The sequence below is a fragment of the Heptranchias perlo genome, chromosome 3, assembly GCF_035084215.1.
Source record: "Heptranchias perlo isolate sHepPer1 chromosome 3, sHepPer1.hap1, whole genome shotgun sequence".
NCBI lineage: Eukaryota > Metazoa > Chordata > Chondrichthyes > Hexanchiformes > Hexanchidae > Heptranchias > Heptranchias perlo.
This window is the reverse complement of record NC_090327.1, coordinates 109,414,925-109,427,671: the sequence shown is the minus strand read 5'-3', so window position 1 is coordinate 109,427,671 and position 12,747 is coordinate 109,414,925. Positions and strand designations below refer to the sequence as shown.

General features: G+C 42.4%; 1 protein-coding gene across 2 annotated transcripts in view; it reads left to right on the top strand.

Moving 5' to 3' along the window:
- The window catches only part of neto1l (neuropilin (NRP) and tolloid (TLL)-like 1, like), a 208,099-nt gene that overhangs the window by 186,177 nt on the left and 9,175 nt on the right, over positions 1–12,747 (top strand). For both annotated transcript variants that reach the window (XM_067976382.1, XM_067976387.1), the window contains exon 9: positions 11,133–11,691. In XM_067976382.1, coding sequence (XP_067832483.1) covers positions 11,133–11,691 — 559 coding nt within the window. The remainder of the gene's footprint in view (positions 1–11,132; positions 11,692–12,747) is intronic.

Sequence of the window (12,747 nt, the reverse complement as noted above, 5' to 3'; positions counted from 1 at the left end):
CACGACCTTCCCTTAACAAGTCCATGCTGACTGTCCTTGATTAACCTGTGCCTTTCTAAATGACGATTTATGCTGTTCCTCAGTATTGATTCCAATAATTTGACCACCATCGAGGTTAGACTGACTGGCCTGTAATTACTCAGTCTATCTCTATCTCCCTTTTTGAACAATGGTATAACGTTAGCAGTCCTCCAATCCTCCAGCATCACTGCTGTAACCAGTGAAGATTGGAAAATGATGGTCAGAGCCTCCGCTATTTCCTCCCTTGCTTCTCTTAGCAGTCTGGGATACATTTCATCTGGACATGGTGATTTATCTACTTTCAAAGATGCTAACCCTCTTAATACTTCCTCTCTCACTATGTTTATCCCATCTAATATTTCACACTCCTCCTCCTTAACTACAATCTCTGCATCGTCCCCCTCTTTTGTGAAGACAGACGCAAAATTGTCATTAAGGACCATACGCACATCTTCTGCCTCCACACATAGGTTACCTTATTGGTCTCTAATAGGCCCTACTCTTTCCTTAGTTATCCTCTTGCTCTTTATGTTATAAAACATTTTAGGGTTTTCCTTAATTTTACTTGTCAGTATTTTTTCATGCCCTCTCTTTGCTTTCCTAATTTTCTTTTTAATTTCACCCCTGCACTTTCTATACTCCTCTAGGCTTTCTGCAGTATTGAGCTCTTGGTATCTGACATAAGCTTTCCTTTTTTCCCTTATCTTACCCTGTATGCTCCTTGTCATGCAGAGGGCTCTAGATTTGGCAATTTGTGGGAACATGTTTACTCTGAACTCCTTGAATCTCCCCCTTGAATGCCTCCCACTGCTCTGACACTAATTTATCTTCAAGTAGCTGTTTCCAGTCCACTTTTGCCAAATCACTTCTTGGCTTAATAAAATTGGCCTTTCCTCAATTTAGAACTTTTTCTCCTTTTCTATCTCTGTCCTTTTCCACAACTACGCTAAATCTAACTGAATTATGATCACTACCAGCAAAATGCTCTCCCACTGATTCTCCATCCACCTGCCCAGCTTCATTCCCTAAAATGAAATCCAGAACTGCCCCCCTCCCCCCTCTTCTTGGGCTTGCTACGTACTGGCTAAGAAAGTTCTCCTGAATGCAATTTAAGAATTCTGCACCCTCTATTCCTTTTGCACTGATTGTATCCCAGTTAATATTAGGATAGTTGAAATTCCCTAATATTATTGCCCTATTGTTTTTGCATTTCTCAGAAATTTGCCTACATATTTGCTCTTCTATCTCCCTCTGACTGTTTGGGGGTCTATAGTACACTCCCAGCAGTGCGACTGCCCCTTTTTTGTTCTTTAGCTCAACTCATATGGCCTCATTTGATGATCCTTCTAACATATCATCCCTCCTCACAGCTTTAATTGTTTCTTTAGCCAATATTGCCACACCCCCCCTCCTTTTTTATCCCCCTCTCTATCTCGTCTGAAAACCCTGTAACCAGGAACGTTGAGCTGCCATTGCTGCCCCTGTTTAGGCCATGTTTGTGTAATAGCTAAGATATCATACTTCCACGTGTCTATCTGTGCCCTCAGCTCATCTGCCTTATTCACTATACTCCTTGCATTGAGGTATATACCTTTAAGCAACTCCTTTGTTGTCTTGTTTCTAACCTTTTTTGTTTTAGTAATTTCTGATTGCTCTACCTAATTTGGTATCATCTGCAAATGTAACCAATTTGCATTGAGTTTCTAAATCCAGGTCACTGATGTGAATTAGAAACATTAGTGGTCACAATACCAATGCCTGAGACATCACACACAGCACTTTCTCCCCCCTCCCTGACATTACCCCTGTAACAAGTTCCTGTTGTTTTCTATGCTTCAGCCAATTTCTTATTCATTCTCAAGATTGATCCTAAATCCCTACAGCTTTGTGTTGAACTAATAGCCTTTCTTGTGGAACATTGACAAATGCTTTTTGGAAGTCTAGATGCACCTCAATATAGTCTCTTGGCGTGGCACTGCCTCAAAAAAAGTCAAAGCAAGATATTTCCTGTCTGACTCCATGTTGACTGCTGTGTACTAGATTATTATGATACAGATAACACTGATAATCAATTCCATAATTTTACATGGAATGGAAGTAAGACTAATGGGTCTGTAGCTGCTTGTCTCTGATTTGTCACCATTTTGAAAAAAGAAACCACATAAGCCTGTTTCCAATGTGCTGGTAACCCCTCCCCCCCCGTGTCATGTGATTCCCTCATGATGACTGCCAATGCCTCACAATTCGTCTTAATATCTCTTGTTCTTTTGGGATAAATACTAGCTATCGCGGGGATTGATTTGTTTTGGGCTTTTTATAGCTTATCTAAGACCTTCATCATATTTATGTCGAACAACTTGGAAGGGTTCCTTCACTTATAGCCTGACATGAAACAAATCCCACTAAAGGCCCCACATGAAATCTAATTTCTCAGTGCATGCACCTCTGATCACAACCATGATGGGATGCATGGTGATAGTTAGGTTTTTTCTGTATCTCATGGCAACCAATGGTATCTCTCTCTTTGCATTCTTTTTAAAGGAGAAGATAGCTCATAAGAGCAGAGAGAGAAAGCAGCAGGTGATGAATCTCCAAACCTTTGCCATCTCATCCTGCATGAGGAGGAAGCTTTGCAGATCTTGGGATTGGAGGCCATATAGGGTGTTAGAGATGAGGAATCAGGAAGGCAGGTACTAGCTGCATATATAAGATGATAGTCTGCTTCTCTACCTTCTCTTCCTACTGCACCCCGCTCCATTTAGCTGCCGGGTTTCCTAAGCTCTGGAAAACCCGGCCGGCAACAGTTAAATTTAAATCAAACTCCTTACTGCAATGTGGGAGCCTGACTTAATTATTATAATGAAGTGTCCTGTCTCTCTAAAACGGGATAAAGGCATGCCATATTACCTGCTGGCGTAAAAATGACGGAAGTCGCGGAAGTGCAGTTCCAACAACACTCAAGAAGCTCAATACAATCCAGGACAAAGCAGCCCGCTTGATTGTCACCCCATCCGCCACCCTAAACATTCACTCCCTTCACCACTGGCGCACTGTGGCTGCAGTGTGTCCAATCCACAGGATGCACTGCAGCAACTCGCCAAGGCTTCTTCGACAGCACCTCCCAAACCCACGACCTCTACCACCTAGAAGGACAAGAGCAGCAGGCACATGGGAACAACACAACCTGCACGTTCCCCTCCAAGTCACACACCATCCCGACTTGGAAATATATCGTCATTCCTTCATTGTCACTGGGTCAAAATCCTGGAACTCCCTTCCTAACAGCACTGTGGGAGAACCGTCACCACACGGACTGCAGCGGTTCAAGAAGGCGGCTCACCACCACCTTCTCAAGGGCAATTAGGGATGGGCAATAAATGTCGGCCTCGCCAGCGACGCCCACATCCCGTGAACGCGTTTTGCGATTTAAAATTTTTTACCCTCCCCCCACCAATTCCGACCCTCACCTGCGTGGGGGGATTAATATCGACCCTGTGAACTCTTCCTCAGCAATCCATTCTAATCTTTCTGCCACTTTTTCAGAAGAGGAAGAACACAAAAATGAGGAACAAGTGCATCTAACCCAGTTAGTACTTCAGTCCGTCACTCTATCCTTCCCAAGAAAGGGAGGGAAAGATCGCCGGGGCGAGGAGAGAGAGCGCAGGGGGAGAGATCGCGAGGGCATGTCTGAAGATTGCGGGGGAGTCGGTCAATAGTAACGATGGAGAGATTGCAGCAGAGGGTTTGCTTGAGCGGCGGGGGAATAGCACTCTTCCTCCTCCTGGCCCTCAAGCGGTGCTGGAAAAGCCCTTAACTGATGGATCTGGCAGATCTCGACTCTCTTCAGCTGCCGGGTTCCTCGAGCCCCGGGAAACCCGGCCCGCAGCCGTTAAATTCAAATGGCTCCCAAAATCTGAGGAACGCAGACTCATTTAAATATTAGAATGATGAACCCGCCTCTCCAGTGCGGATTACTCGGACGGCCCCAAACCCACCGTGGTTAGACCGGAAGTAGACACATTCATGGTGGGTTGGGGTCAGGTTAAACATTTTTACTAATTTAACCCCTTCCCCCACCCCGACCCTCTTCCACCCGTTGTGGGGGGGTGGGGGGTGGTTAAAATTCCCCCCATTGGTTTTGAAGTTCTGTAGAGCTGCTGCTGGTCTCTCATCGTAATTTCAGTGGGAGACTAGTAAAAGCCCGAGAGGACAGCATAACTCGGTGAAGACTACCTTATCATCATAGTATCATGTAGGTATAGCACAGGAGGAGGCCATTCAGCCCATCGGGCCTGTTCCAGCTCTTTGAAAGAGCTATCCAATTAGTCCCATTCCCCTGCTCTTTCCACAGAGTCCTGTAAATTTTTTCCTTTCAAGTATTTATCTAATTCCCTTTTGAAAGTTACTGTTAAATCTGCTTCCACCACCTTTCAGGCAGTGCATTCCAGATCATTACAACTCACTGTGTAAAAAAATGTTCCCTCATGTCGCCTCTGGCTCTCTTGCTGATCATCTTAAATCTGTGTCCTCTGGTTACTGACCCTTCTGCCACTGGAAACAGTTTCTCCTTATTTACTCTGTCAAAACCGTTCATGATTTTGAACACCTCTATCAAATCTCCCCTTAACGTCCTCAGTTCTAAGGAGAACAACCCCAGCTTCTCCAGTCTCTCCACATAACTGAAATCCCTCATCCCTGGCACCATTCTAATAAATCTCTTCTGCACTCTCTCTAAGGCCTTGACATCCTTCCTAAAGTGTGGTGCCCAGAATTGAACACATTACTCCAGCTGAAGCCTAAACAGTATTTTATAAAGGTTTAGCATAATTTCCTTGCTTTTGTACTCTATGCCTCTATTAATAAAGCCCAGGATCCCATATGCTTTTTTAAGAACCCTCTCAACTTGTCCTGCCTCCTTCAAAGATTTGTGTATGTGCACCCCCAGGTCTCTCTTGTATGCCATTTCTATGGGGTTTCTACTGGTCTCCTGTTGAAATTACGATGGCAGATTGTTGGTAGCCCCAAGGAATTTCATGACCATCTAAACGTAAGAAATTAGAAAGTGAACTAGGCAGAAGTGTACTGAGTGATGTACAGAGCATGAGTGAGACAAAGCAGCTGGGAGTGAAAGACGAGCAGGAAGACATTGATGAACCAGGTGTCAGGAGATGTTGCCTCTCATCTGAAGAGTTTGCGAATCCAGATCTCTTGCTTTTAAAAAACAGATGCTTGCAAGATACCAAGCATGTGTGCAAATACTGGGAAATATGTCAAATAGTGTGGTGCAGATGCTGAGGTCAATGGAGAAGTCCATCACCTGCATGTATGGTAAAATGTTGGAAGACTTACAGTACAGCAGTCCACTCTGGAAAATGTGACAGCTTCAGGGCCATTGGAAGAAGCCCTAAAGGTAGTCTGTGCTTCGTCCGTGGATGCTCCGACTGCTGCCATAGAGACAGATTTGAGAGCCTAATGAAGTCTTGGGAACCCTGTGAAGGTGTTCTTTCAAAGCATCGATTGAAGCTTTGGTAGCTGCCACTCCAGATACCACAAATGTCCTTAGATGTTCTTCCTGGCATTTTGATGCTGCAGCATTTTCCCAGGCTGTCAGTCCTCTGCGTGTTCTGCAGATTGTGAGAAAATTCCTGCAGTGTTTTGAAGATGCGTGTAACTAGATTTGGCCTTTTACTGGCTGCACCAGAATTGTATTTACCTCCTTCCAAGTGGCAGTAAGCTAATGAAGGGCAGTCTTCTGGCTTCCAAACCACTCTGCATGGCTAATAAGTGATCTGGGAGGAAATCGTGGCGGATTAGCAGCAGATTCACATTGGTGGGTGTTTGGATCACCCTGCTGCAAACCCACCAACAGGAGGCGAATCCAGGCCATGATGTCACCATGCAATCACCACCTCATTTGAATGCACCGTTCATCATTTGATGGGTGGGCACCTGGAAGTGACAGCAACAAAAGTTGGCCAAGATCTGGTGTTATGGATTGTCATCCCATTTTCCATCCCCTGCTTACTTGATCAGTGCTACAAAATTGATCAGACAGCAGTCCGTTAAACTTGTAAAATTCTACTGTCATTAGATGCCAATGTGATGTGGGTCCATATATTGAAACGGCTATTACACTAACCCATAGTGAAGTGTACTGTTGTTGCCTAATTTTTCACGGCCAGCTCATTATCAGAATTATGCATAGCTTTGGTGCAGATTTGAATATGTGCAGGGAGTACAGTAGCAGCAAGAGCAGAAAATTGCAGTGCAGGTCACTTTCGCACGGGGGCTCCCCTGCTCGTCTGCCATAACTTCAGCAGAAGGGAGGTGCAAAAATGGCCTAAGCAGTATTTATGCCGTTTTTCTGGGGTTCTTCCACCAAAGTTATGGCGGACAAACAGGAGAACCTCTGTAGCGATTCACCCCCGTGCTGTCTGTAGCTGTGGGCCCAAAGATATCGTGAGCTTGGCATTGAACACTTCGATACAGCCTGAACGGCTTGGCATCCTTCTGTTACTATTCCTCTTCTTCCTCCAAACACCTCAGTTAGGGGATTCCTGATGGGAAACCCATTGGTGTCAGTAAAGAAGCTGCAGTGGGGGGGGGGGGATAAAGGACGCAGTGGAGTAATTGGCACAAAGCCTCCTCTAAACATAAGCGGCAGCAAAAAAACAAACCAGAAATGACTGTAAAACTCCTCGATCAATTTACTTCTGTGTTCTTCAAATAACCTCACCATTACAACTGATTCCCTAGCAACCCTTGATGCCCAATTATCAAGGGCATAAACATTACTGAGCATCACGCAGGTATGAACATTGGGAAGTTGTATGCAGGACATTCACTGCCTTTAAATATTTTAATGAAATTCCCAGCTATTTCCTCTGAGCATTTCCTGGCCTCTTTTTTCTCCTCTCCCTGGATATATGCACAATGCATAAAGTGGGTAAAGGTCTGGCGTTATGGAACTCTGCCCAGTTTTCTGGTTGGGATTTACAAAAGTAAACTCGGTGAACCCACTCAGAAAATCTATGTTTTCTTTCCCAAAAGATGAGCCTTCAAGTTGTACATTTTTGTATTAAAACTATGACAAATGTGTTTGTGGGGACTAGAATTATATGGTTAATTGTAAGGGAGCTGTGAACACTCATAAAACAGTGAATGCATGCCTGGATGTGCAGTGCCTCCTGGGTAATTTGGAATTTGCGCAAGTTTTGTTTGGCCATTTAGCACTTCACAGCTGGATCAATGAACTTTCCAAAATTTATACTGGTTAAGTGACTCACCAGTTGTTTGAGAAGATTTAAGGGATCATTGTAATAGGTGCATTGTGCTTGGCTACTGGTTCCACAGTCCCGTTAATGGATCAGATCCTCAGCAAGAAAAGTAAAACTTTAAGCCCATTTTTCCTGAACAGAGGAAAATATAGCCCCAGGTCACCAAAGGTTAGCAATGTGAGCATTTAAAAAATAATTTATAGATATTCCCGCTTGTACACTATACCAGTATATATTATCAATAAAATAAGTGATTGCGAATCTGACACATTAAAAGCATTTGGTTGTTGAAATCAAATATAACCTTCAGCCCATTGTTTTGTCTGTTTTTACTTCCATATAATCCTACTTTTTCCCATTTGTTATCCTCTAACTATAACTAATACCTTTAAGATTGCAGCCCTTTGTTTGACAATCATCAAGATGAGTTTAGATAATGGCCAATGATTTAACTGTACTCAGAATGAGTCAGTGGAGAATAAAGTAAATTACAAAGTCCATTAAATCATACAGCACAGAAGGAGACCATTCGACCCATTGTGTCTGTGCAGACTCTTTGAAGAGCTATCCAATTAGCCCCACTCCCTTGCTGTTTCCCCATTGCCTTGCAAATTTCTCCTTTTCAAATATATATCCAATTTCCTTCTGAAAGTTACTATTGAATCTGCTTCCACCATCCTTTCAGGTTGTGCATTCTAAAACATAACAATTTGCTGCGTAAAAATATTTCTCCTCATCTGCCCATCTGTCATTTTGTAGCGATTATCTTAAATCTGGGTCCATCCTGCCAGTGGCAATAGTTTCTCCCTATCTGGTCTATCAAAACCCTTCATAAGTTTCAACACCTCTATTAAATGTCCCCTTAACCTACTCTACTCTACGGAGAACAATCCAAGCTTCTCCAGTCTCTTCACATAACTGGGGTCCCACACCTCTGGTACCATTTTGGTAAATCTTTTCTGCACCCTCTCCAACACATCGACATTCTTCCTGAAGTGTGGTGCCCAGAATTGGACACAATACTCTAGTTGAGGTCTAACCACTGATTTATAAAGCTTTACCATAACTTCATTGCTTTTGTACTGTATGCCTCTATTTATATAGTCAAGGACCCCATATAATTTTTTAACAGCCTTATCAACTTGGCCTGCCACCTTCAAAGATTTTTGTATGTAAACCTTCAAGTCCCTCTGTTCCTGCAGCCGCTTTAAAATTGTACCATTTAATTTATATTACCTCTCCTCATTTTTCCTGCTGAAATATATCACCTCTCACTTCCCCTGCATTAAATTTCATCTGCCATGTGTCTGCTCATTTCACCACTCTATATACTCCTGAAGTCTGCTACTATCCTCCTAAAGCACAAATCTTTTCACAGAAAAACATCTGGAGTAAATGACATTCATGTAGGTGATAGTTTCCAAGTGGAAACTGTTTCCATTTCAAATTGGCAGAGACAAATGTGCTAAAAGAATTCGGGCTAACATTTTATGGGTACGCAATCCAAGTAGTTACGTCCAGATCGCATCTAGCAGTGACTTCTGCCACTGGCCCTGTCTGAGTAGTTGGGGTTAGTGGGGGATTACCCAATTTGAATGAGGCCAGCAAGCACCCATACCACTAAGGGAGCATAGTGCGCATCTGCCTGCCCCAGGAGGCACGGGTGGCTGGGCAGCAGGGGTATAATGTGCCACCTCCCTCCAGTAATGCCAGCCTATGCCGCCATCAGCCCTCTGTGCCAAGGGTGCCCACAAAAGATGTCTAAAAAATTGCCCCTTCCATCTCTTTGAGGGGCCAAGTGATGATCTCATCAGGAAGCTGGTACTTCTCGTCTCACATGGCATAATGATCTTCAAACGTACACTAGATCCCTATAAAGCTGGGACTCCCAGCACAGGGAATTCCCAGACTTGGCCTCACCCCTTATCTGTCAGTGGCCTATTTTGGGGATGTACAGAGACTTTCTTTACAAACAAGGTCACAGCAAATTCTAGGAAAAGTCCAAAACTCTGCCAGAACAGCCAAATAATTTTGGCCCACTTACATATAAAATATTGAAGATGGTTCATCAGGATGAATGAGCTCAATATTAGTGAATGGAATATTTTCCATGTTTTGTACCTAGAACCAGCATTAAGCATTCTCAGGTCAGATATAGCACAACTTAGATAGTCAAAAACTCTTTACGTAGTGCAAGCAATGTCCTTTAGTCCAAACCTCAGAAGTCCACCCACTACTGTACCATTGTGACATTTCTATTTCTCCTTACAGCACCTTTTTACTTTTCTGAGTCAGGCTACGAATACAAGGGTAAATTTCTCAAGACCCTACATCATCAATAGGGTCTCAAATCCGACTGGTGCATATTGGAAAGTTGCAGGCACAGTGCTCGAAATTTTCCATTCATCGATTTCATTAGATCCGTGATTCAGTGTTTACATGATTTTCTGCTATGTGCCATCCTTGTGTAAAGCCTGCAGGCAGTGTAAAATTTACCCTGTGGTGTTCATTGATGCCGAATTCTAGGTGGCTTAGTGCTGTGGACCTGTGCCCACCAGCAAATTGCTTGGAGACTTTCTAAGTTCTTTTCACAAATAATCCCTATAAGGCAGTAGATAAAGGACTTTTGGAGTCTATCAGTCTGGATTCAGACCCAGTTTGTAAATGTGAAAAGATATCGCCTGATACTTTCTTAGATACATTAGTTTTAACAAGTTCATAATATCTTGTTTATAAAGCTAACAAACATAATAAATTATCAAGGAATGTTCCAAATTATAGCACATTCCATTTCCTTGAGCTAAAAATTTGATGTGCAGCCGTCTTAAACATCCCTGGAATGAAGCTCAAGCTTTAAAAAGTTGACCTCCCAGAATTGTTTTAATAATAATGATATGTTACACTACTGTGGATTGAATGGTAATTGATTTCTTTGAAGTGGAATTGAGCCAGTACAGTTGATCTTAAGTGGGCCGTAATTGTTGGTACATTTTTATTGATATCATTAATAGTGCAATGGGATCTTTAAGATCTACAGGTGTTTTTTTCAATGATATGTTAAGTCTAAGTTGAATAAGAGGCTGTGAATATGCCAAATCAACTGTAGCTCGATGTGGTTGAAACAAAATGACTCCAGATGCTGAATGTTGGGTTGCGGGACCATGAGATTTTATAGCCAATAGCTCGCAGAAGATGGTGATCTCCAGGAGAAGGAGGAAATGTTACTGGGTTCGCAAATATCACAAGGGATGACACTAGAACTGAGAGGTTACACCTGTCAGGAAAGGCTGAACAGGCTGTGGCTCTTTTCTCTAGAAAAGAAAAGGCTGAGGGCTGCTCTGATAGAGGTCTTTAAGATTATGAAAGGAGTTTGATGGGGTAGATGTAGAGAAGATGTTTCCACTTGTGGGGGGAGGCCAAAGCTAGGGACCATAAATATAAGACTGTCACTAATAAATGCAATAGGGAATTTGGGAGAAACTTCTTTCCCAGTGAGTGGTTAGAGTGTGGAACTCACTACCGCAAGGAGTAGTTGAGGCAAATAGGATAGATGCATTTAAGGGGAAGCTCGATAAACACATGAGGGAGAAAGGAATAAAAGGATATGCTGATAGGGTTAAATGAAAAGGGAAGGGAGTAGGCTCGTGTGGACCATAAGCAGCAGCAGAGACCAGTTGGGCCGAATGGCCTGTTCCTGTGCTATAAATTCTATGTAATTTAATGTAATTATGAGTTTAGGCCCAAGAAAGGGATTCTGCAGCTTTAAGTCAAGCTTATATTATTGAATTCTGAATTAAAAATTGTAATAATTTCACTTTTTTCTCTCTCATACAGAGAAAAGAAAGGCTAACCTGCTGGACCAGCTTACCAACACCAGTGGGACTATAATCGGGATCACATCTTTCATTGTGATTATTCTCATTGTTATCTCTGTTATAGTTCAGATCAAACAGCCGCGCAAAAAATTCATCCAAAGAAAACCAGACTTTGACCAAACAGTTTTTCAGGAGGTCTTTGAGCCCACACACTATGAACTCTGTTCACTTAAAGGAAAAGGGGCCGCAGCTGATCTAGGGGACATTGTAGATGACTTTGAGAATTACCATAAACTGAGGCGATCATCTTCTAAATGCATTCATGACCATCACTGTGGTTCCCAGATATCCAGCATTAAAGGTAGCCGTAGTAACCTCAGCACCCGTGATGCCACCATCCTCTCAGAAATACAGCCACAGCCAGTGAAGCCCAGCGTCCAGTCTTTAAGCAGGCGGAGTATCCTAGTCATGAAGCACAGCTACTCACAGGACGCAGTGGATGCATGTGATATTGATGAAATCGAAGAAGTCCCGACTACAAGTCACAGGCTATCCAGAAATGATAAGGCTGTCCAGCGGTCAGTATCAATTGATTTTTGATAAAGACTATTCATAAACAAGGACTCCACTGTCCATATTTACTCATACTGTCAAATGCCCTCTTTCTTTTCTGATTCAGCTCTCAATTACTCTTTTCATTTCTGACTAAAGTATCATGCATGCACAGTGGAACCTTGAGAAGCTTTGAAAGAAGTTACATTAACCAGAAAAAGAGGAAACAATCTGCTAATAAATAATCAAATGCAATTGACATTTCCTAATGATTTAGGGGATAAGCAAACTCCCTAGTGTGTTGTAGAATCATACAGATCAGTTTCAGTGATAGCTGATCTCAGACGGGGTGACTGATCTCAGGGGCATCCTGAGCTAAGAAAAGGAAAAGTAATCAGCCAGTGCTCTCCATTGACTCTTCTTAGAAAGTTTACGACTGGACAGGATGGATCTCAACAGTAATGTCCTCCCTCTTGTTTGAATAACCTGCCAACGCTCTCTGTTCAGGGTTACAGCTGAAGAACGGTCATTTCAGAGAGGTAATGGAGTGTGGTTAACAGCTGTACAATCCATATTCCAGCAAGAGTCAGTACCTTTAGGAGAGGAAGAAGCAAAGGGGCCTTTTGAAATAAATACTCCAAATAATCAACACTAGTTTATTTTTAAACCAACAGGAGTGAGCTTAGTAGGGTTCCACTGTGCAAAGAAAAATATTCAATGGTGTTGAGGTAGAATATCTACTAAGACCAAAGAAAGTTTTGTAGTGTAAGTTTTAACTCTATCTAGGAGGAGTGCATGTTATACATATATTAATGGGATGGGAACTTGCTATGTTGCTTTTTGACCTAGACGTTTGTAAAACAAAATAACATTTCTATCTCACTAAATGCATGAAGGAGCTAAGGAATAAAATAGTTGATATAATTTTAAAGAAAAAGACAAGGCTACTTTTTAAATTTTGTGTTTTTTTCTACAAGGCCAATGATAATAAATGTTTTTAAAATTAACAGTGGTGATATCATCAGCCATACCTTTGCTCGTCTTGTCGATATATATATATATAAGCCACTCTAAAACATTTA